General features: G+C 57.0%; 1 protein-coding gene across 1 annotated transcript in view; it reads right to left on the reverse strand.

The window, feature by feature from the left end:
* Positions 1–6166: 6166 nt before the first annotated feature.
* Positions 6167–20843, reverse strand: part of RFX2 (regulatory factor X2) — an 84066-nt gene continuing 69389 nt past the window's right edge. The window contains exons 9-18 of the mRNA XM_039878553.1: positions 18909–19024; positions 17983–18101; positions 17477–17589; positions 16994–17148; positions 15486–15583; positions 14549–14698; positions 13664–13872; positions 9479–9632; positions 8384–8426; positions 6167–7846 (exon numbers count right to left, since the gene is read on the reverse strand). Of these exons, the coding sequence (XP_039734487.1) occupies positions 7734–7846; positions 8384–8426; positions 9479–9632; positions 13664–13872; positions 14549–14698; positions 15486–15583; positions 16994–17148; positions 17477–17589; positions 17983–18101; positions 18909–19024 (1270 nt within the window). The 3' untranslated portion in view covers positions 6167–7733. The remainder of the gene's footprint in view (positions 7847–8383; positions 8427–9478; positions 9633–13663; positions 13873–14548; positions 14699–15485; positions 15584–16993; positions 17149–17476; positions 17590–17982; positions 18102–18908; positions 19025–20843) is intronic.

The following is a 20843-nucleotide window of genomic DNA, read 5'->3' on the forward strand; positions in this document are numbered from 1 at the left end:
CGCCGGTGTCTCATCACTGTTTGAGAACCCCGCAGCAGCAGCACAGTAGGTGTTTTCCTAGAGCTTGCTGCTGCTTGGTGGTCCCCAAACCAGCAGCATCCATGTCACCTGGAAGCTTGTTAGAAATACAGAATCCTGAGTTAGAATCTGTATTTTAATGAGCGACCCAGGGTCTTCTTATGCACCCTAGATCTTGGGGTGTACTGTTCAGGAACTCTTAAATGAACTTTTATTTTTTGATGGAGTGGGGTATATTTAATAATATTAAAAATTTCCCCCAACTTTATTTAATAGACACTTGGGTTCCGCTACTCTGGATTTTGCCACCGGGCTAGAGGTATAGGCCACAGGCCTTGAGTTAGAAATTCTCCAGGAACAGCTAGAATGTCAGTGCTGGAGAGGCCCCTGGGGGTTCTCAAGTCCATCTCGTGGCCCTCAGTGTGTAGACTTAGATTTCCTCATGTCTAGCTGGTTGGTTTCATTGTAGCCCTTATATTTCATGACCTTTGATGGACTTAATACTTTTCTTTCTCTGCCTTTGTATTGGTTGAAATTTACATTAACTAGATACTGTGTATCCCCATTTAAAATGGAAAACCACACAAAAAAATAGAAAACCACAAAGCCATGAATAGATCATTGTAAACAAAGAGAAAAACAAAACAAGGTTTTAAAATTCTGGGTAGATACTGTTATCCGCCAAGGCGCCAAGGCGCTGAGCCCCTGCCTGCCTTTTCTTTGATGTGAAGAGAGATTAGCAAAGTATTAGGGAGGATTAAAGGTGTGTTATCACTCATCCGAACTTTCTCCTGGATGAGAGGAGGAGGCGTGAAAGAGAACTGAAAATGGCCTAAGTGTAACCCATGTGATTTGGTGTCATTTAATGCCATGTCTACATGTCCCCTAAAGTCATTTCATACACCACGTTTATCCCACACTTTGGGAAACTCCCAGCAACATGTCATCGCTTGCTAAATATAACACGCTGTGGTTTTTCAAGGCGTGTGAGAGATGCTAACCTGTCAGCCGACAGGCCAGCTGAATTTCCACCAGTTTCACAATTATCGAGAGTGCTGGTGGCTGCTACCTTGGTGCCCCTTGGGCATACCTTTGCTTTCTTTATCAGGTTTCCTCCAACAAATTAACGTCAATATTTATTAAAAAATCTGTTGATCACCTGTGGTGATTTTAAAATCTGGCCCCAAATTCTTTAACCGTCCTCCCAACAAGAGGTGAGGTCTCTGCCCTTCCCGTGGATAGGGTTGAGCTTGTTAACCGGCCCATCGACGGAGTCCAGCAGAAATGACTCTAACAAGGCGAGGTCATACCAGGGACGGAGGATGTAACTTCCACCTGCTTTGCTGGAACATTCGCTCTTAAAGCCTTCAGCTACCATGCAAGCAGTCCCACCGCCATGCTGTAAGGAAGCTGAAACAGACCACAAATCCAGCCATGAGAGAAATCACATGGGGGCTGCTGTTATGGCTCACGAAGTTGGATACATGTAAACATAGATCCAGCAGACCTCCTACTAATCAGGCCCTGCTTTGCACGTTGGGGCCCAGGAAATGAGACGGCCTTCCGGGGCTTTGCATTCTTCTGTGGGGAGACTGCCAATAGGTAAGCAAACTAATTTGAGATAGTGACTAGTGCTACAAAGAAAATAAAACAGCATATTGTGACAGTGACAGAAAGGGGATACTTTAGATTTGTCGGTCAGGGCGACATTTTAGTAGACGATCTGTACGAGAAACATTCTAGACACAACAGTGAGTGCAAAGGTCCTGGGGCAGGAACCAGGTTGGCGAGCTGGAGGAGCAGTCGGGAGTCTGGTGTGGCCAGGGCAGAGTGAGGAGGCGAGGTCAAGGACGAGAGGGCAGGGCCTCGTAAGCCATGGTGAGGAGTTTGGAGTTTTTCCTAGTACAAGGATTGGAAGTGAGAGATGGAGGGATCCAAATGGTTTACTGCTGATCGGCCCCTCTGCTGCCTGCTTTCTCCTTGGCTCACCAGGAGACAAGTCCGAGGTTCGCCTGAGCCTGGGCTCAGCTCTGAGAACTGAGCTGTCACAGTCGAGATGGAAAATGGACAACAGAAAAAGGGGCCTTCCCAACTGTAATTCAGTTCTCATCTTCCCGTCGCGGGCAGGAAGCCAGCCCCACACTGAGGTCGGAAATCTAGAGGTTAATCAGACACAGTTCTCTCCCTCAAGGAGCTCAGTCAGGTTGGGCCCTGGGAAGTCATCCTGGTTGCTTCTGCTCAGCTCCCTTCCCTTCCCTGCCCTCCCTCACTCCACAGGGTCAAGTTCCTGACAGCAAGATGTACACTGTGGCCAGTGCGGACACAGAGGGGGCCCCCTGACCCCAGCTGGGTGCATCGGCTTCCCTCCCATTTTCTGCAGCAGTTAAATATGGCATGGAACTGGGAAGAAATACTTACCTTACTCTATTTGTAGTTTAAAAATATTTTAACTTTTAATTTAAAATAAATTCAGATGTACTAAAAAGTTGCAAAAATAGTACCAGGACATTCCATATAGCTTTCACCCAGCTTGCCCCGATATTAACAGCTTACGTAAGCAGTGCAATCATCAAAACCAGGAAATTCACACGCATGCAACACCATCCACTAATGTCCAAACCTTATTCAAATTCCATCCATTCATTGCCAATGCTTTCTCCCCTACTGTCACGTTTAGATGTCTTTTCTCCCTAGTCTCCTTCAGCTGGGATCCATCCCTCGGGCTTATTTTTTCTTGACTACAACTGGTAACGAGTACTGCTTGGTAATTTCAGATTTGTTTGCTGTTTCCTCCTGATTAAATTCAGATGATGCGTCTTGGGCGGAAATAGCGCAGGACTGCTGTGTTCTCGGTGCGCCGGATCCGGAGGCTCGCGATGTTGAATTGTGTCTTTGCTGATAATAACAGATCACTTGGTTTAGATGGTGTCCGCCAGGTTACTTTTCCTTTGTAATTATTATGTAGCAGGGAGATAAATAAACAAAGAAACAAATAAGGAATATTTGGGGAAGAGGAAGCGAGGCAGAGGGAGAGAAGAGGAAACCAGCTCTTTCACTGTTTCTCCTGGTCTTTCTAGACATCGTTGCAATTTAGTAAACAAAACAACCTCCATTCTCGGCAAAATCCGAGCCCTCGGCTTAGGCGAGCCGAAAGGAAGAGGCGGTGTCACACAGTGTCCACTGGGGGGCGGCAGAGGATCGGGGTGAATTCAAAACGGCGCCAGGAAAAAAGGAGTTTATTGCTTGGAAGTAACTAAACCTGCGGGGACTCAGAGGCCCCGCGTCCACCGAGGTCTGGCGTCCTGTGGGAACCAGGGCGGTCGGCGCTGGCCGCACCAGCGGAGGTGGAGCGCGACCCTGCGGCGCCTCTCCGGCCGCGGAGGCCCACGCGCCCCCTCTAACCAAGGCGCTCTGGGTCCCGGGAGGGCTTCGGGATCTGAGGATCCCTTCCGAACCTGCCTGCAAAACTCATGGGTTCTAGAGGAAAGAGGAGAAACGGGCGGCTCCCGCGGATCTTGGGAGCCAACCCTCCCGGGGGACGCCCAGATCTGCATCGTTTCAGTCTTACAGTCGCCTCTCGATTCAGACCCCGAGGACAGGGCGCGGCGCGCGTGAGGGAACTGTGCGCGTCGCGCCTTCCCGCCGCTGTCCCCGCCACGCCGCCGTCGGATGTTGCCGGAGCGAGTGCCCCGCGGTGCCCGTGCACTGCGCCGTCTGACACAGCCGGAGGCGTCGGTTGCCGCTGGTATGAGGGTCCCAGGGAGGCGGGCCTCTCAGCCATGGGCGCCACTCCGGGGTGAGAACTTCCATTCTCGGCAAAATCCGAGCCCTCGGCTTAGGCGAGCCGAAAGGAAGAGGCGGTGTCACACAGTGTCCACTGGGGGGCGGCACCCCGCCCCGGTGCGCCTCGGGCCCCACCTCTCTCCGGCCGCTCGCTGGCCCCGTGCCCGCCGCCTTCATCTTCACTGTCCTCCACTGGAACAGTCTCCTTCCGTTGTGAGAGGCCCGCGCCGAATGGTGCCTAAAACCACAGGAGAAAGGGCCTTCCGAAAGGAGCGAGACCCCACAGATGTTCCGGACTGTGACCTCGAAACTGGGTGAGAACTACTTTTGTGCCCTTTGACACATATGTAGATCCAATACATTTTACCTTACAGCCCAATACCATATCTGGACGAACGTATGATATACATATATATCTTGAGATTAGGATTTTACAATGCCAAGTTTATTTTTGTTACATTCACTTTCCTGTTTCTTTTTCTATCCTGGTCCCTTAGAAAACAAAACTGGTCATAAGCCACCAACATGGCTTCCTGACCCGCTTGGGCTGCTGCGGGGCACACGCTCTAGCAGGCCTCTGGCCCCTTCTCCGCCTGCAGCTCCACACCCGCCGCCCCCACCTGTGCGATCTTAACAAGCACCTAGCTGGCCTTCTTGCTTCGGATCCACCAGGTGTAACTGCCTAGCCAGAATCCGTCTTTCTCAAGCCCGGCTTTGATGGCATCAACAAGCTGGTGGTGGCCTCCTGAAAGGGGCCGGTTCTCTGCCTCGCCCTCTCCTCCCCCTCTGCCTCCTGCGATGGCCAGGAATAGCACCTCCTCCCAGAGGCCTTCCTCACCCGTTCACTAAATGTTTGCTGAGCATGCACTGGCAAATTCGGATAAGAGAGTCTTGAGCGAGAGTCACGCCTGCGCTTGGGCTGTGTGTGTGGGGCACCTCGCATCTTGCTTCAGACTTCTTGGAAGCAGGGATGTCTGTGGGCCCCCCGCACTCCCCAGCTGTGGCTTACTGAACTCTGACTGGGGACTGTTAGGGCTGTAATGATCACCAGGGACCCAGGCTTCCCCTGTCTCATGGCTTTGCGGTCTTTGTCATGATATCCACCTTCAAGTCTAAGATGGCTGTTGGTGCTCCAGCCACTGCGTCTGCATTCCAGCCAGAGGCTTCGGTTTTCCCACGTGTACAACGTGGGTAACACTTACCTTGGAAGATCGTCAAAGAGGAAGAGGTCGGACCGAAGTGTCTGCGGGGGGCTCCTGTGATCGGGCAGAACCTCCCGGGGGCTCGCCTGTGCCTGGGGCCACACTTTCTGAGGGACTTGCCGGCCTGTGAGCCCTCGGCAGCCTCTCCTCCTCATCTCCTCTCTGGCTCCTGGGCAGTAACCACGGGACCTCGCCCCTGCCCACTCCCTCACCAGCCACTCAGGCCCCGAGGGCAGGGTGACCGGCCTGGCTCTCCGAGGAGTTGGTGGGGGCTGAAATCGGGAACCGCAGAGGGTCAGAGTGACCTGGGTTCCGCGAGCCTGGCAGGGAGCCAGCAGAGTCAGAGCCCCGGGGGAGTTCCCCAGGACCGGGCACCGAATTTGGGGGCTCAGTGCAAAATGAAAACACAGGTTCTTTGTTCAAAAATTAGTGAGAATTTTAAAATGGCGACGCAGAGTATTAAGCCAAGTATAGGCCCTGGAGTTCTCAGCCCAGGGAAGTGACACCGATTTTAGTGTCACCTGGGGGGCCCCAGGGCCTCTTCCTAAGACAGATTGGTTTGTGCTGGGGGCATGCGGGGCACTGGCCTGGCAGTGAGAAGTAGCTTTTAGGAGCGGCTGACTGGAAACCTTGTCGTTCTTCGAAGCCCTATGGAGGGGGTGGTCACAACAATATGGATGCCCCACCCCCGCCCCAGTCCCACAAGGCAGGCTCTCGCAGGTAGGGCCCAGGGATCTACGATTTGGGCACAAGCTCAAGCCCTGGTTCTTAGGGGACTCTGGAGTCTGGCCTCCACCCTCCCCCCCGCAGACTCTACAGGGTAAACCCCTAACACTTGGTGGGTCGCATCGGTGGCTGGAGCATGGCTTTCTTCTGTCATATCTGAATGAGCCTAGGCTGTTTACAAAGGGCCTCGACCATCTGAGAATTGTTTCTGGCCATCTGTGTCCTGGGGTTGGCCTTGCTAAACGAAGCCTGAGGGATCTGGTCCTTCTCAAAGGATCCCCAGAGAGCTGGGAGGACAGTGCCAGGGGCCCCGCCGGGAGGGAGGGCCGCACCCTCCAGGGCCACCTTGCGGGGGAGTGTGCGTGGCTGGAGTGTGGACTGTGACCCCCAAACGGGCACGTTCAATGTGTTTATTGCAACAAAAAACGAGAACAGGCTTGGAAGGCTCGTGCATTTACTGTCATTTGTAGTCTTCCTTGTGGAATCCTGCAAAGGACCAGACAGAGCGTAAGGCAGACCCGGCCGGCACGCGGGCGGAAGCGACGGCGGGCCGTCACAGTCCACGGACCGTGAACTCCGATGCCTCCCAGCAGGAGACGCGTGAAGACATTCTTTCGGTCTGATTTCACCTAAGTCTTGAACTCTGAGACCAGACAAACACTGTGGCCATCACAGACTTTTGGTTTCTAGAATCAGAGTGTCTTTCTTGTCCTCCCCCACACCTCCCTGCACCCCTGGCGAGGGCCGGGGCGTGCAGAGCACTCCTCTTGACGGGAAGGAAGGGTTTTAAAGGCCGTGTGAGTTTAACTTAAGTACCTTCTGCGTGAATGAGAAAAAAATATCGGGAACCAAATATACTGCGATATACACATTCATACGAAACGTTCTAATAACAATTGGAGCACAAAACTATCGGTATAAACACATTTCCAAAAAGAGAAACTATTGCATTTCATAAGATGGCGCTCCCCAGGCCAGAGGTTCGTCTTCCTTCTTTGCAGTTGCTTTTGGGACAGAGTCTTGCACGGAGCTGACCAAGGGCGACGTGTTTTGATGGACACAGATCTGCAGTTTCCAGTTCAGGGCTGTGCCAGTCCTTGGGATCTGTTTGTCCCCAGAGAAGAATCTCAACTTTGAGCAGTCAAGATGGGAACTGCCAATCCAAGGGCTCCAGCATTGCCGGTTCCAAGGCAGGCTTTCTGGAAGATTCCATGGAGCGGGCTGCAGGCACGGCTGTTTGTGCAGACCTAGCGGGGTGGCTGCCCCTGCAGGTGCCGCTGACATGCTGACCACCCCGCCCCTTGGAACAGACGGTTCCAGATCTAGCACTGTGGCTTCACGTTGGCTGTGACCTTGGACGGAACCGCAGTCCTTCCCGTTGCTGATGACATTTCTGGCGTTGACTCTAAAGACATGAGCGGGCCTGTTTCCATGACTTACTTTTTGCCATGTGGGGTGGTGGGCTATCCCCCCGTCAAGAGACACACTCTGGGAACCTTTGGTGTCTAGAGCACGGAGCAGGACAGAAGAGGCCACGGAGTGCAGAGCAGAGCCGGGCCTTCCCCACCACAGGGGCACCCGGGTGGGGGCTCCGTGGACACAGCTGCCGGACACACCTCCTTCCCCGGATCTGCCAGTGTTAAAAATCATGGTGAAAACCGGACCGGCTGAATGGCGGAGAAGCCCAACGCTGTGCCGGCCCACTCAGCATGGCGCTGGCAGCTCTGGACAGGATGCATGGACTCCGATGGAAGGTCACAGTCCAGCAGGCGGGAGGACAGGGACGGTCAGGAGGAAGACACCCGGGCGGCGCAGGGGAGCCCTTGGGCACGCAGAAGCAGGCGTGGCCTGTGGCCCTGGTGGACAGCTGTTCTTCTGGAGGAATGGCATGTCCCTTGGGGCACGCCGACCCTGGACCCCGTGAGTCGGAGTCAAGGTCACTTCGGTAAGAGGCACGGTCGTGGTGGGCGGAGGAGGCCGGCGGGCCCGGGGAGGGCCGCCGCGCTAGACGCCCTGCAGGGAGGGGTTCGGGTCGCTGCGCTCACGCTTCACCAGGGGCTCGCCCAGGCCGCTGGCTTCCCCGTCGGCCTCGCCGCTCCGGTCTTCACCGATGTCATCTGTGGGGTCAACGTTGGGAACAAGAGGCGGGTGGGGCCACGGGAGGGAGGGAAGAGACGTGCCCCTCAGAGAGGTGCCTGGGTGTGTACAGGCCCCGGCCTGGTCGTCCCTGGCCTTTCTACCCGTGACCTCCCTTGACCAGTGCCCGTGTGCCTGGGTCACGTGCCTGGCAGCTTCTGCCTTGGTGCCTTGTCCCCTCTACCCTTGTGGGGCAAGGCACAGGCTGGGGGTGGAGGCTCTCTGCCCCGCCTGCCCAGCTCCTCCTCCAGACTCCCTTCCCACCCCTTCCTGGCTGTGGGGGCCTGGTGTGGGGGTGCCCGGGGATCGAGATCAAATATTGCCCCGAGGGGCCACACGCGAGCAGGAGGGGGCGGGACAGCTCCTCTGAGCTCCAGCTGGGGCTAGTCCTGCGGCGGCATTCCTGGGACACCCGCTGCTGCCCAGGTGGCACCCCTTCTCTCAGCCCGCCCGGGGAGCTGCCACAGTTCCCACCAGGCCAAGGGAGAGGCTCGTGGGTAAGCCGCCGCCACACGCACCTTTGTCCAGCAGCGTCAGCGACAGGGAGGCAAGGTCGTTGAACTGAAAGAAAGAAGCCCAGGGTCAGGGCCTCCGCAGCGCGGGTCCCGGTGACCATAAGCAACATCCTCTGCCCGGAGTTAAACGAGCTTTTGCTTTGAACGTTCTGTCATGAGAAGTGGCTCCTCTGCCGGGTGTCCCCTCTGACACTTTCTGGGCCGTATCTGGGAGCTGCTGGAGGGTCGAGGGGGTGTGACTGCTCACACCAGCAAGGGGACAGGGGCTGCGGCCTCCGATCAGTGACGGTGAAGGAATAGCTGGCATTTATCAAGGGCTTGTTATGTACCAAAAGCCTTATAGGCATCAGCTCATTTCCTTCTCAAAACAACGCCATGTGCCCCAGAGGAACTGGAGATAGACACTTCAGCAAAACCCGTGCACCCACGTCCAGCGCAGCCACAGGCGGAAACGGCCTGAATGCTCAGCGGTGGGCGATGGGGGAGCAAAATGCTGGCTGTCCACGCAGCAGAGCGCACTCGGCCACCGATACCGGCCACCGCGCCGACGGACCCTGAACACACGCTGACGGACCCTGAACACACACCCTGAGAGGCGCCAGACGCAGGGGCCACACGTGTGTGATTCCATGAATGGGACATGTCCAGAACGGGCGCGTCCACCGAGACAGAGAGTGGGTGAGTGGGTGTCGGGCTGGGGAAGGGGGAATGGGAGTGACTACTGGGGACCAGGTTTCTCTTTGGGGATGGTGGAATGTTCCAGAATTAGAGATGGCAGCTGCACAATACTGCGAATGTACCAAATGCCACCGAATTGTTCACCTGAAAATGGTTAAAATGGCAAATCCTGTAATATCTATTTTACCACAGTTAAAACCCCCCTGGGGCATTTCAGAGGCGGGAAGCCCTGCCCGGGGTCACGGTGAGTAGGTGGCAGAGGGGCGAGGACGCGCACCCCGGCCTGCGGGCTCCAGCAGAGAGCTCTGTCCCTCTGTCCGGGCCCGCAGGCCCACTATGCTCCGTGTGCCTCGCTTTCTCCTGCACCCCGGCCCGCCGCCCTGTGGCCCCCACCGCAGTCCCCGGGGCGGGGTGCCTCACCTCCCCCATGACGGCGATGGGCGTCTCTCCGGTGGCCTCGGCGACGCGGTGCTCCACCAGGTAGAACATGTACTCGTCATACAGCAGGCGGATGAGGTGGAAGGAGCCGAAGCTGGCCGCGCTGCGCAGGGTCAGGTCACGGATCACCATGGAGCTGGGGGACGGGCAGACAGGCTGGGCCCCTTCCGGAGGGCACGGGCTCCCCGCGGGCAGGGGAGCCAGGCTCTTAGGCTCTTCTTCGGCTCTGAGGCTGTGCGGGGACCCCTTAGGCCCACGAGGGGCCTGCCAGCTGCCAAGACCACCCCCGTGTCCCGGTGACTGAAGTGGGGACAGGCGGATGGGGGGTGGACCGCAGCAGTGGCTCTCAGAAGAGGCCGCTGCAAACAAACACCGGCCCTGGAGACCACCTGTGGTAAGGGGGTCATCCTGGCCGTTACTGACCCCCCCGCTCCTCGCTGCCTTCCCAGCCTTCAGGTGCCCCCACTCCCACCCCTCCCCAGTCAGTGTAGGCACCTAAAAACAAGGCAGAATTTCAGGGTGCTTTAACCTCTTTCATCAAAATGTGAAATGGCAAACTACAGCTCAAAGCAGCCCACACCCAGTCTGCCACCTGTTTTTGTGGAACCTGCAAGGTATGGATGGTTTACATTTTAAATGGTTGGGAAAAATGTTAAAAGAATTATATTTGGTGACCCATGAAAAGTACCTGAAATCCACCTTTCAGAGGTCTATAAATAAAGTTTTATTGGCACACAGCCATGCCCGTTCATTTACATGTCGTGTGCCATGTGCCAAGAAAACTATCACTTGAACTATTCCCTGCTTTGTTTAGCCAATTAAATCATGTCTCTGCTGTCCCTCGCTTCTGTCCCTGGAGGCTCTCAATCACATTGGGTTTGGCACTGCCCGATGTGAACTGATGTTTGCTCAAATAAACGTTTGGAAATTTTAATGTCTAGAACTTTCGTAGTAACAGTGGGGCTGCAGGTGCGTCAGTAAAGACAGCTGACAACCACGGAGGGAACCCGGGCGGTGACCGTGCATGTCCGAAGTGTCCTTTTCGAAAGCAGAGGTCACTTGGAGAACGTTCATGAACCCAAAGGCTGTGAGTAAGGGACAGAGCAAAAGGGCCCATGGTTCGTGACATGTTCTCTTTAGCAGCTTCTTCGGTTCTGTATGGCCACCCCCCTAAAGGCAGAGTGGCGAACGTGACCTGCGGGCCCTGGGAAGGAGGCTGTCGCCCCTGCCCGTCCCGCATCGCCTCCCCTGCCCCTGAAGCTTCTGCTCGCTTTGACACTGCATCAGCTCCCTTCTCCTGGACGCTGTCTGCCAGCCGCGGGGTCACACATGGCTGGACACTGCTGACATCCAGGCAATTTAAACGCTGTTTGCCGGCACTCTGTTCGGGTCCCCTGGCACCTCTGCGGCCCGCCCAGCTCAGTTCCGGCCCCCTTTCACTGAAGGCCCCCATACCCTGACCCCGCAGATCGGGCGCGGGACTCTGCACTCGCCACCCCGGGCCCGGTGTCTGGGCTGGCGCGGGCTCGCTTGCTCTTCTGTGCCGCCTCCACGGTCTCAGAATGTTCCGGGTTCTCCACGTGGCATGCGGCTTCCCCGGGAGGAGCATCCATAGGCCTGCACCCAGAGAAGCTCGGCCCGAGCTTGGCGGTCCCACGCCAAGGCCCTGCCCGCTTGTTCAGTTTTCTGGTGGGTTCCACAGAAATGAGTCCCTTAAACCTAATGAAACAAAGTCAGACGGTGTTTCGGGCCTTATGGAGAAGAGCCACGCACCCCATGGAGGCGGTGACCCCTTTCAACTCCCGGCTGCGTTCTCGTCCTCATTCCCACGTTTCTATGGTGCGGTGCATCCTGTTGCTCTTCGTTCCGCAGGTCCTGACTCTCCCTGTGGCTTCCCACCTGGGGACAGATTGGGCCTCCAGACGGCATCTCCGTGCCCGCGGACGCAGAGGCACACCCCTCTCCTCGTCCATCACCTCGACGTTGCTTCGTCATTTTTTGGGCTAAACCGGTGTTCTGTTTTGGGGCAATGGGGTGTTACGTTCGTGGCTGAGCCACGTGGTACGTGGGGCTCATTCTTCCTTCCTGGTTCATTCGCTCAACCAACAGTTAGATGCTGGGGACACAGCAGTGGACAAAAGCAACGTCCCGGCTCTCGGGGAGTGTGCTTGGTCACTGAGGAGACACACAGCAGATGGGCAAACAGAGAGCGAGGTGACAGGGGCTGTGAGATAAAGCAGGGTGTGGGGGACAGAGGATGGAGAGGGGCGTGTTAATTAGGGAGCTCTGGGGGCACTCTGATGGCGATGGGCCAGAGGGCTCGCTGGGGAAGGCTGTCGCAGGCGGCGGGGTGGGCAGTGCAAAGGCCCCGAGGCGGTGAGGCCAGGGTAGAGGCGAGGACGGAGTCTCTGGCGGCTGGCTGAGACCCAGACAGTAAATATTTTCAGCTTCGTGGCCACATGGTCACACTTCTCAACTCCGCCAAGAGTCCTGAACGAATGAGTATGGCCGAGTGGCGGTAAAATGTTATTCGTACGAGCAGGAGGAGGGTGATCTGATCCGCTGGCCACGGCTGGCTGATGGGCTGGGTCGCACACGGCCTGACAGCCTTAGAACGGCCAGCACTTTCCTGGGCTAACTGCCTCCTTAAAAAGTGCTCAGCTTTCCACGGATTTGTCACCAGCTGACAGCAGGGCTGCTCTCAGCGAGCATGGTCCCTATTTTCTGGGCCGTGTGCCTCCTGGAGCCTGGTTCTCGGCTCCCGTCTACACGGCTAGAATTGCGGCTCGGACATGGTTTTCCTTGAGAATCCTGAAGACGTTGCTCATCTGCCGTCTGGATTGTGCATTCAAGTTCAGTTGGGAGATACTGTCCTGGTTCCCAGGCCTTCAACTGGCCCGTCGCTTTCTCTCGGAAGCCTTTCTGCCTGTCTCCTGACCTTGCTGCTCTGAAATGTCACAGGGAGGCTCTTTGGGGGAGGGGCTCACTCACAGTGCTGGGAACCTGGCGGCTTCTTCGACTCGGCACCCCCCAGTTCTGAGATAGCGTCTTGATTGTTTTTATTGTTTTCTTTCCCTCCATTTTCTCTCTTAAAAAAATTCCTATCGGCTGGATATTGACCCTTCTGGATCTTTTCATTTTTCTTCCATGAGTTCTCTTTTTCACATTTTTCTTTCTTTCTCCGTATTTTTCTCTCTCATGCTTACTTTCTGTGATGGTTAGTTTTATGTGTTGGCTCGGCTCGACTATAGTACTCAGTTATTCACTCAAACGCAGTTATTCACTCAAACGCCGGTCAGGTGTCGCATGAGGGTGTTTGTGGGGGTGGCTGATGGGCTGGGTCACACACGGCCTGACAGCCTTAGAACAGCTACCATCCGTTGACATTAAGTGACGATGACCATCCGGATCATGGGTGGGCCTCATCTAATCAGCTGAAAGGGCTTCAGAGCAAACCCAAGCCTTCCCTGGGGAAGTCCCACTGTGGCGGCTGTGTTAGCACCCGCCCGAGGGCCTCCACGCCGCCGGCCCGCCCCATGGAACTCAGACTTTCCAGCCTCTGCGACTGCGTGAGCCACTTCCTTGAGATAATCTCTTCACATTTATTCACATAGAATTAGTTCTATATTTGTATATAATCATGATCGACTATAATATATTTACAAATACACTTAAAAAATATATACCCCCGACACGCCTGACCCTTGCCCGGTACCATTTCATGGGGACACATGGACCACAGGGGCACTGACGCCCATTTCTGCCTCCCGCTTACACTTGGCAGTGAGTGACTAATGGCCGATGGTTGCTTCCTGTTTGGCTCACTGCCCTAACGGACCACCTCACACCGTCTCCCCAACCCTCGCTCTCATCCGCCATCTGCCCTCATCCGCTCTCCTGCTTTCGTCCTGGGAGTCATGCCTTGGAACCACTTCTTCTACCGACGCTCTGTGGGGTGTTGCTAGGGAGCACAAGCCACTGTGTTTCTCCAGGAGGCCCGACGGTGATGTCTGGCTGCGGAACCCTGCCACCTACTTCTGGGCCACAGGACCTCGGGCCTGGCCCTGGGGGCCTCCACCAGGACGAGGCCCGCAGGTGGGGACACTGAAAGCGGGACGATCCCGGAGCCCCCAGCCCCGCCCCTGGCCCGCGATCAAGGACACCCACCTGTAGAAGGACCACTTCAGCAGGAACTGCCGGGCGGCCTTGGGGAAGCTGGGGCTCCCCGCGTGCTGCTTCAGGGCCTGCGTGACCACGTCGTCCAGCCAGCGGGCCCACTGGTCCAGGGAGCTCTGCTGCTGCAGGGTCAGCTTGAAGTCCTGCTCCAGCCGCTGCACCACGCTCTCCTCGCACTGGCACACCCACGAGGCCTGCTCCTGAGGGGGCGCGGGCGGGCTCAGGCAGAGCGTCGGGACCGCCCCTCACTCCAACCCCTTGGGCGGGCGCACAGGGCCCGGACTGCAGCCACCCCTGAGCACCAGCTGCCGGCCAGACCTCACCAGACCTCACGCCTCCGCGCCCTGGCCTTTTCCAGCTGCAGCCAAGTGGCGTCCGTGCCCACTTCACGGGGCAGAGACGGAAGCTGCCCCAGATGCTAAGGACTGAAATCCAGGTTTCCTGGATCCACAGCTCAGATTCCGCCATGTCCTGCTGGTGGCTTACTTTTGAGTGGTCACTCTTGGAATGTGTTTGTTTAGTGGATAAACTCCGGGCAGCAGCCTCCATCTGCTGACGCTCGCGCCCTTCTAAGCCCAGAGAAAGGACCATGACCGTGGCAACGGGAAGGCACATGTTTGGAGAAGATGAACCAAAGCGACAGTGCCAGTTCCTGGGTGCCAGGGTGACCTGAGAGATCAGGGAGTGACGCCCGGGGTCCCTGGGGACACTGCCCCTGAATCTGGTTCACGCAACAGAAATGTGCGTGCTGGGTTTGCTACGTGCTGCATTTTGGGGGTGCGGGTTAGGCTGGGGGGCACGCGCACGTCGCCCTTGCTCTGCGGCCCGGCCCTGAGCGGGGGGCGGGGTGGGGGGGGCACCGTGCTGGGAAGTCACCTGCACGTTGGCGAAGTCCACGCGGTTGAGGTCGCTGAGCATCTGGTTGATCTGGGAGGTGTTCTGCAGGACTGCGCGGGCCGCCTGCGCCAGGTGGTTGAGGGACGTGTACCTCCGCAGGGTCTGCGCGAAGGCGCTGACCACGCCCACCTGCGACCAAGGCCCACGCGGGAGGGTGAGCCGCCGGCTCCCAGACACCCAGCTCCCGGACACGCGGTTCTCACCGCTCCTTGGAGGGGGCGAGGAAGAGGGACCCACCCTTCTGACAGACTCAGGGCCCGGAAGAGTGCGAGTCAGCGAAGGACACGGGTGCCACCAACGCATCACGTGGCACCTACAGCAGACGCCGTAGTATGGGCGGTTAGAACGCAATCCCTTCGGCTTTCCGAAGGGTCGGTAAGCGTAGCGGCTCCTGGGCACCGCGGGATGGGAAGTCGTGGGCGTGGCCTGGGAATCGTGATTGTTGACAACCGCAGCGGGGCAACGTTGGCGGCGTAACCAAGCAATCCCAGACTGGAGGCGGGTACACCAGCTGCCCAGAACCTGGCCTCCGCGGTGAGCGGCTGCGGCTTCTTGAGAAACGCTCACGAGGACGGTTCTACAGGGGGTCCTCTCTCTCGCCCGTGGGCCAGATCGCCACGCTGAGCCCTGATTTGTGGCCAAGACTACAGTGGCACGGGTGAAGCCAGATTAAATCCCCTGCCCTGATGAGCACAGGTCTGTTGTGAACTGACCCAGATGTGTCACATCAGATGGCATCCTCTGTCATGCCTCTGCCTGCCAGCACCCGTCCCACGTCAACCGCATCCTCAGGGCTTCCTGAGGGGACCACCTTCCTCGGGATACACAGGAGCAGCCAGCTCTCTCAGGCCCAGCGGCCTTCTCCTCCGAGCCTGGAACGGCCCCCTCCCCTCCCGGCACACGACCCCGCGGTTACCTTGGTCTGGACGACCTGTTGTGGGAAGTCGCTCATGGCGTTGGTCAGCCAGCCTTCCAGGCTCTTGGCGAAGTTCCGGATGGCCTGCGTCAGGGAGCCTGGGAGAGCGGGCCGGGGTCAGCAGTGGGAAAGGCTGTGCCCGCGTGCCAGGGTCAGCGCCCAGTGTGAGAGGCGCAAACGCAATGTGAGATACCACGCTACCTGGGCAGGCAGCAGTGGAGGGTGAGAGCCCAGGGCACTCGGCGAGGGAGGCCTGGGTAAGTTAGGGCCTGTCCAGACCGCTCATCTCTTTTCATCTGGTTCTCCCCTAGGGCGAGCCTGCCCCCAGGGGACACTGGCCAGTCTGGGCCTTCTGTGGTTGTCACGACAGCGGTGCTCCTGGCATCGAGTGGGCGGGGGCTCAGCCCCCACAGCACCCAGGACGCCCCACAGAGAGTGACCCAGGCCCAGTGCTGAGCCTGGGAAATCCTGACACCCATGTAGGTAAATATAGTCTACTAACTTTCAAATGTATTTTGAGATGATTTACAATAAGAAACAAATAATAAGACTTAAAGAAAATCTCCCAAAAGTAAAAGTAAACCTGCCCCAAACTCAGACCTTTACGCGGACGTTCAGTTGCTACGCTGAACAGCTGTGGGCCGGGCTGGGCCGGGGCAACGCAGTCGTTAAGCTGCTCCCATCTGCTGGCACAGAGGCAGCAGCACAGCTCACTGAGGGAGTAGGATATCTGAGCGGGGACACAGGTGTCTGTGGGCCACCTGCCAGGCGCGACCTGGTGCCCTCTGCCATAACTAAGGGCGAGGCCTGGGTGCCCAGCTTCCTCGCCCTTCCTCGGGTCTGGCAGGGTGGCAGGATGTTGGGAGCGGGCGGGAGAGCCTGGAAGGGAGGGGCCCGCCTGGCGGGCGCCCCCTGGTGGTGGGTGTTGTCACCGCCACGGGAGGCCCTGGGACGGTCCCCAGCACATCGGCAGCGCATGTGGACAGCAAGGAAGCCTGTGGAACCCGCCCGTGGTGTGGAGTGCCGAGGAGTTGAGAGGGAGCTGGGCTCAGCACCAGGTCAACCCAGGGAGACGGTTTAAAACCCGACTCAGACGTGCCAGGGCTTCCAGCCACCACCACAGCCTGGACGGAGAGGGCTGTGCTGGGACCTTGGCCCCATCTTCTAGAATCTCCTCTGGGCACGCCAGAGACGGGATGTCACCTGGAACCTCACAGCGCTGGGCAGCAGCCTGAAGCCCTGAGCCCCGCCAGGCCCGGAGTTGGGGGGGAGGGGCAGGCAGTGGCCAGAGGCTGGGCAGTCCTCACTGGAGCCACCGCTTGGGCCCTCCCTCCTTCTCTCCCTGGGCCAGTGACAAGGAAAGCATGCAGGCAAGGGTGAGCGTCTTCCGGGGCGCCTGAGCCACTGCTCTCCCTGGATTCTGGGCGCCCCACATCTGCCCTGGACCTGACGGGGTGGCCGCGGGCACAGGGACAGGGAGGAGAGGAGGCGGTGAGGGGGCTGCTTACTGGGCACTGGCCGCAGCACGTCAGGGATGAGGATCTCTACCAGGGCCTGGTAGAGGATATGGTCGCAGCTCCTCATCCACTTGAGAACGGGGTCGCATTTGCACAGAGACACCAGCTTGTCCTTTGGGAGGACGGCGGCTTCAGGGTCCTCGTCACTGTGGGGGTACGGGGGCACAGGGTGAGCCGCAACCTGTGCAGGAGTCAGTGCCCATGCCCGCCCTGCCTCAGATTCCCCACGTGGGTCACACTGTCCCTCGTGGCTACAGCTGAGGTGACTTCTCTGGGATAGCACCCGGTCACCTCTAAATCACTCACTCGAAACAAGGAAACGGGCAATGGGAATTACAAATCAGCTGTTAGAAGTACACAAACAGCATACATTTTTGGGGTGGGGGGAGCACCAAATCTCAGAAAGCTGACGCATTTGTCTGTGGGTCACAGCTGGGTGTCATCGGGCCTGTCTGGGGGGGACACGGCAGGCACCTGGCTGGCAGAGAGGTGGGGCCGTCGCTGGAGGAGGCTTTAGAATTCCAGAAGGAAAGCCACAGCTTCTCGATGTAGTGGAACTGGAGGTTCATCACGACATCTAAAGTTGCCTGGGAGTGAGAACGGTGGGTTAAGCCACGAATGTGCGTGTGGCTAAGTCCACGGATCACTCGTTGTCAGGACGTGCCGAGCAAGCGGTGTGACACGGGCTGCAGGTGGGGTGTCTTCTAAAATCCAGAGACCACAGAGGGGATGGAGATGGACAGAGGGGCGCCCTCCAGGAAGCCGGGATCCTATCTACTGCTTGGCTAGAGGGAGCAGGGGCCACTCCTGTCTCCTTCCTATCGTCAGGGACACCTGGGGATGTTTGAGCGTTTGGTGGTTCTAGTGACAGGCCTGGGGGGCATGCGTGGCTTTGTGCCGGGCCCTGGGAGGGCACTGTGGCCCACTGAGGCCCCACGGCCCGGCACAGGCTCTCCCCGGGCGGCCCTGAGGGCTGTCACCTCACAGTGGCGCCGGTAGGCCAGCTGCAGGGCCCTGACGTCCTGGGGCAAGACGCTCTCCTGCAGCAAGGTGCTGCCCAGGTCTGGCGCTGGGAACTCCGGGAAGACGTGGGAGACATCTGGGGGAGACAGAAACAGCGCTGTCGGCGAACCAGCAGAAGGTCCACACACAGAAGCCCGGGTGGGGGACGCTGGCCCGAAGTGCCAGTGGCTGCTCGACAGCCCTGGGGCGGCGTCCTGGCTCCCCTGAGCAGTCACACAGCTTCTGTAAGCTTCAGTTCCCTCTGGTGCAGAATGGGGACAGCATCATCACTCCCCCTCCCCCAAGCAACATGAAATACGCTGAGAGACAAAGTACTTCACCCAGGCCGGTGACATAGTGAGCTCTCATCACCCCAGCGTGAGGGCAGCGCGTCTGGGGTCAAGGCTGGCCCTGTGGTGACTTCCTGGGCCTGACCATCTCTCCAGAAGACCCAACACAGGAGAGCTCCGTTCAGGCTCAGAAAATACACTGAAGGTACACCAAGGCCACTCATGTCTCAGTGTGTGCATGCTTATGACACTTATCCCCGTGAGAGACCCAGTTTTAGGGGTCCCGAGCACCCCAAATGTTCCAGGTAACCAAGGAAGAGAACCCAAGAGGGCAGCCAAGTCCCAGAGCCAGCAGTTTTAAAATAGGACATCTGGTCGTCTCTCTGATGGGCATTTTATTTTACTTACTTATTTTTCTGATTTTCACTTAATATATTAATTTTGGGGGCATATGCTGAGTATTCTAAAATCTCAGGGAGGCCACAAAGAAGGCTTATCTAGAAGACTGTCAAAGCACCCTTTGGATGCTGCTGGTGCTGAAGCCCACAGGCACCAGACACCCCCGAGTGGACCCGAGCTTTCACGGCACCCAGTGGGGGGCGCTCACCGCTCACCTATGTATTGCTGGTGGTGCTGGCTCTGGGCGGCCATGGCCTGCTCCGGTGTGCTGTGCAGGCTGCTGTGCGAGCCACTGTCCCCAAGGCTGTCTGTTTTTTGGGCAGGCCGGTACCTAGGCAGGGGACACATGTACCACCATGAGGCCCCAGCAATACTGCCCAGAAGGAGCAAAGGGCTGAGCAGGATGCAGTTTGGAGTGAGTGTGTGTATGCGTGCGTGTGTGCGTGTGTGTGTGTATGTGTAATTTTTAAATAATTGTCAAATACACATAAAAATTTATCATTTTAACTATTGTTAAGTACACGGCTCAGAGGCATTAAGCACATGCGCATTGCTGTGCCATCGGCCCCACTATCTACCTCCAGAACTTTCCCATCTTCCCAAACTGATCCTTTGTCCCCATTACACACTCACTCCCCTCCCCTTCCCCGGCCCCTGGCTCCACTGTCTACTTCCTGTCCCTATGGATCTGACTCCTCTGGGGACCTCCTGTGAGTGGGATCACATACTGTTTGTCCTTCTGTGCCTGGCTCCTTTCACTCAGCATAGTGGCTTTGAGGTTCATGCATGTTATCACACGTGTCAGAATGTCCTTCCTCCTGTGGCCGGACCCTATCCCATTGTGTGTACAGACCACACTTTGCTTATCCGTTCATCTGCCGTTGGATGCTCGGTTGCTTATATGTGTATAAATATTCTAATACTTCTCTCTTAGAAGACAAGTGAACTTCTTTACATAGATCACAAATATCTTACTATTCTTTGGTCTTGGAGGAAATTCTGAGACTGTCCTTTTGCCCTGAGCCAGAAAGCAATGGATAGCTGGTGTGGGCAGCAAATCGAGGATGACTAAGGGAAGGGTTTCCTGGGGCGCCTGGTCCCTCCGAACCCACACGGATGCTGGAAGTTGGCAGGTGTGGTGGGAAGGGTGGGGCGGGGGTCCTGGCCAGAACTGGGGTGCCTTTCTTTGTGGAAGGTGGGGCCAGGCTGGCTCTGAGGAGGAAGAAACGCCGCTGAGATGTGTGTGTGCCACCCGACTCGGGGGTGGTTCCAAGTGTACATGGCACAGGCCTGTCGCCATGAAACGTGTAGCGGCTCCTGAAATAGCACACTGGCTGACACACAGATCCGCAGGAGTTCGCAAGGGCCAAAACTGGGCAACGGGAAGCCATGGAGTCCATGTCTGCAGATGGTGAGGGTCAAGGGCACTGCTGGTTCCATTCCGATGTGTTGGCTCCCGGAGAATGTTCCAGAGACTCTCTTCCGTGACCTCCAACTCCCATGATTGGCTACACGATTGGGAGTCTCTGGGACACTTCAAAGCAGCTGAAATGGGGTTCTGAGCCATGTAGACTGGCCGAGGCATGAAGGTGCCATGCAGGCGTGAAGGAGACATGGTCCCCACCCCGGAGCAGCCCGGACTCTGGAGAGGGGGTCTGGGACACTAGGAGGCTGCCAGGGAGGTGACATTCTAGTGGGCACTTGAACCAGGGTAAACTTTGGCTGTCGAGGGCCAGTTCTGCTGCTTGTTTTGTAAATAAAGTTTTATTGGCACATGGCCACACCCATTCATTTATGAATCATCTGTGGTGGCCCTAATGCTACAACCGCAGAACCTCTGGCCTGCAAAGCCCCAGATATTTGCTCTCTGGCCTTTTACAGAGAAGTTTCCAGGGCCCTGTCTTAAAAGATTGAGTAGGTTTGTGATGGTAGAGAACATTCCAGAAAATAACCAGGCCTTTTTGCCATCAGAGCAAAATGTCAGGAAAAAGCAGCAACTTAAATCTATAGGCTTCTTTCTCCTGGCTTCTTGGGTTATTTTCAGTGTTCTGTTTCTTTTTTTTTCCTAGTAGTTGACAAATTAAAAGATCTGTGATACTAACTCTATGACATTCTGGAAAAGGCAAAACTATGGGGACGATAAAAAGATC

This window comes from Pteropus medius, unplaced genomic scaffold, assembly GCF_902729225.1.
Source record: "Pteropus medius unplaced genomic scaffold, Ma_sr-lr_union100, whole genome shotgun sequence".
In the NCBI taxonomy this organism is placed as follows: Eukaryota; Metazoa; Chordata; class Mammalia; order Chiroptera; family Pteropodidae; genus Pteropus; species Pteropus medius.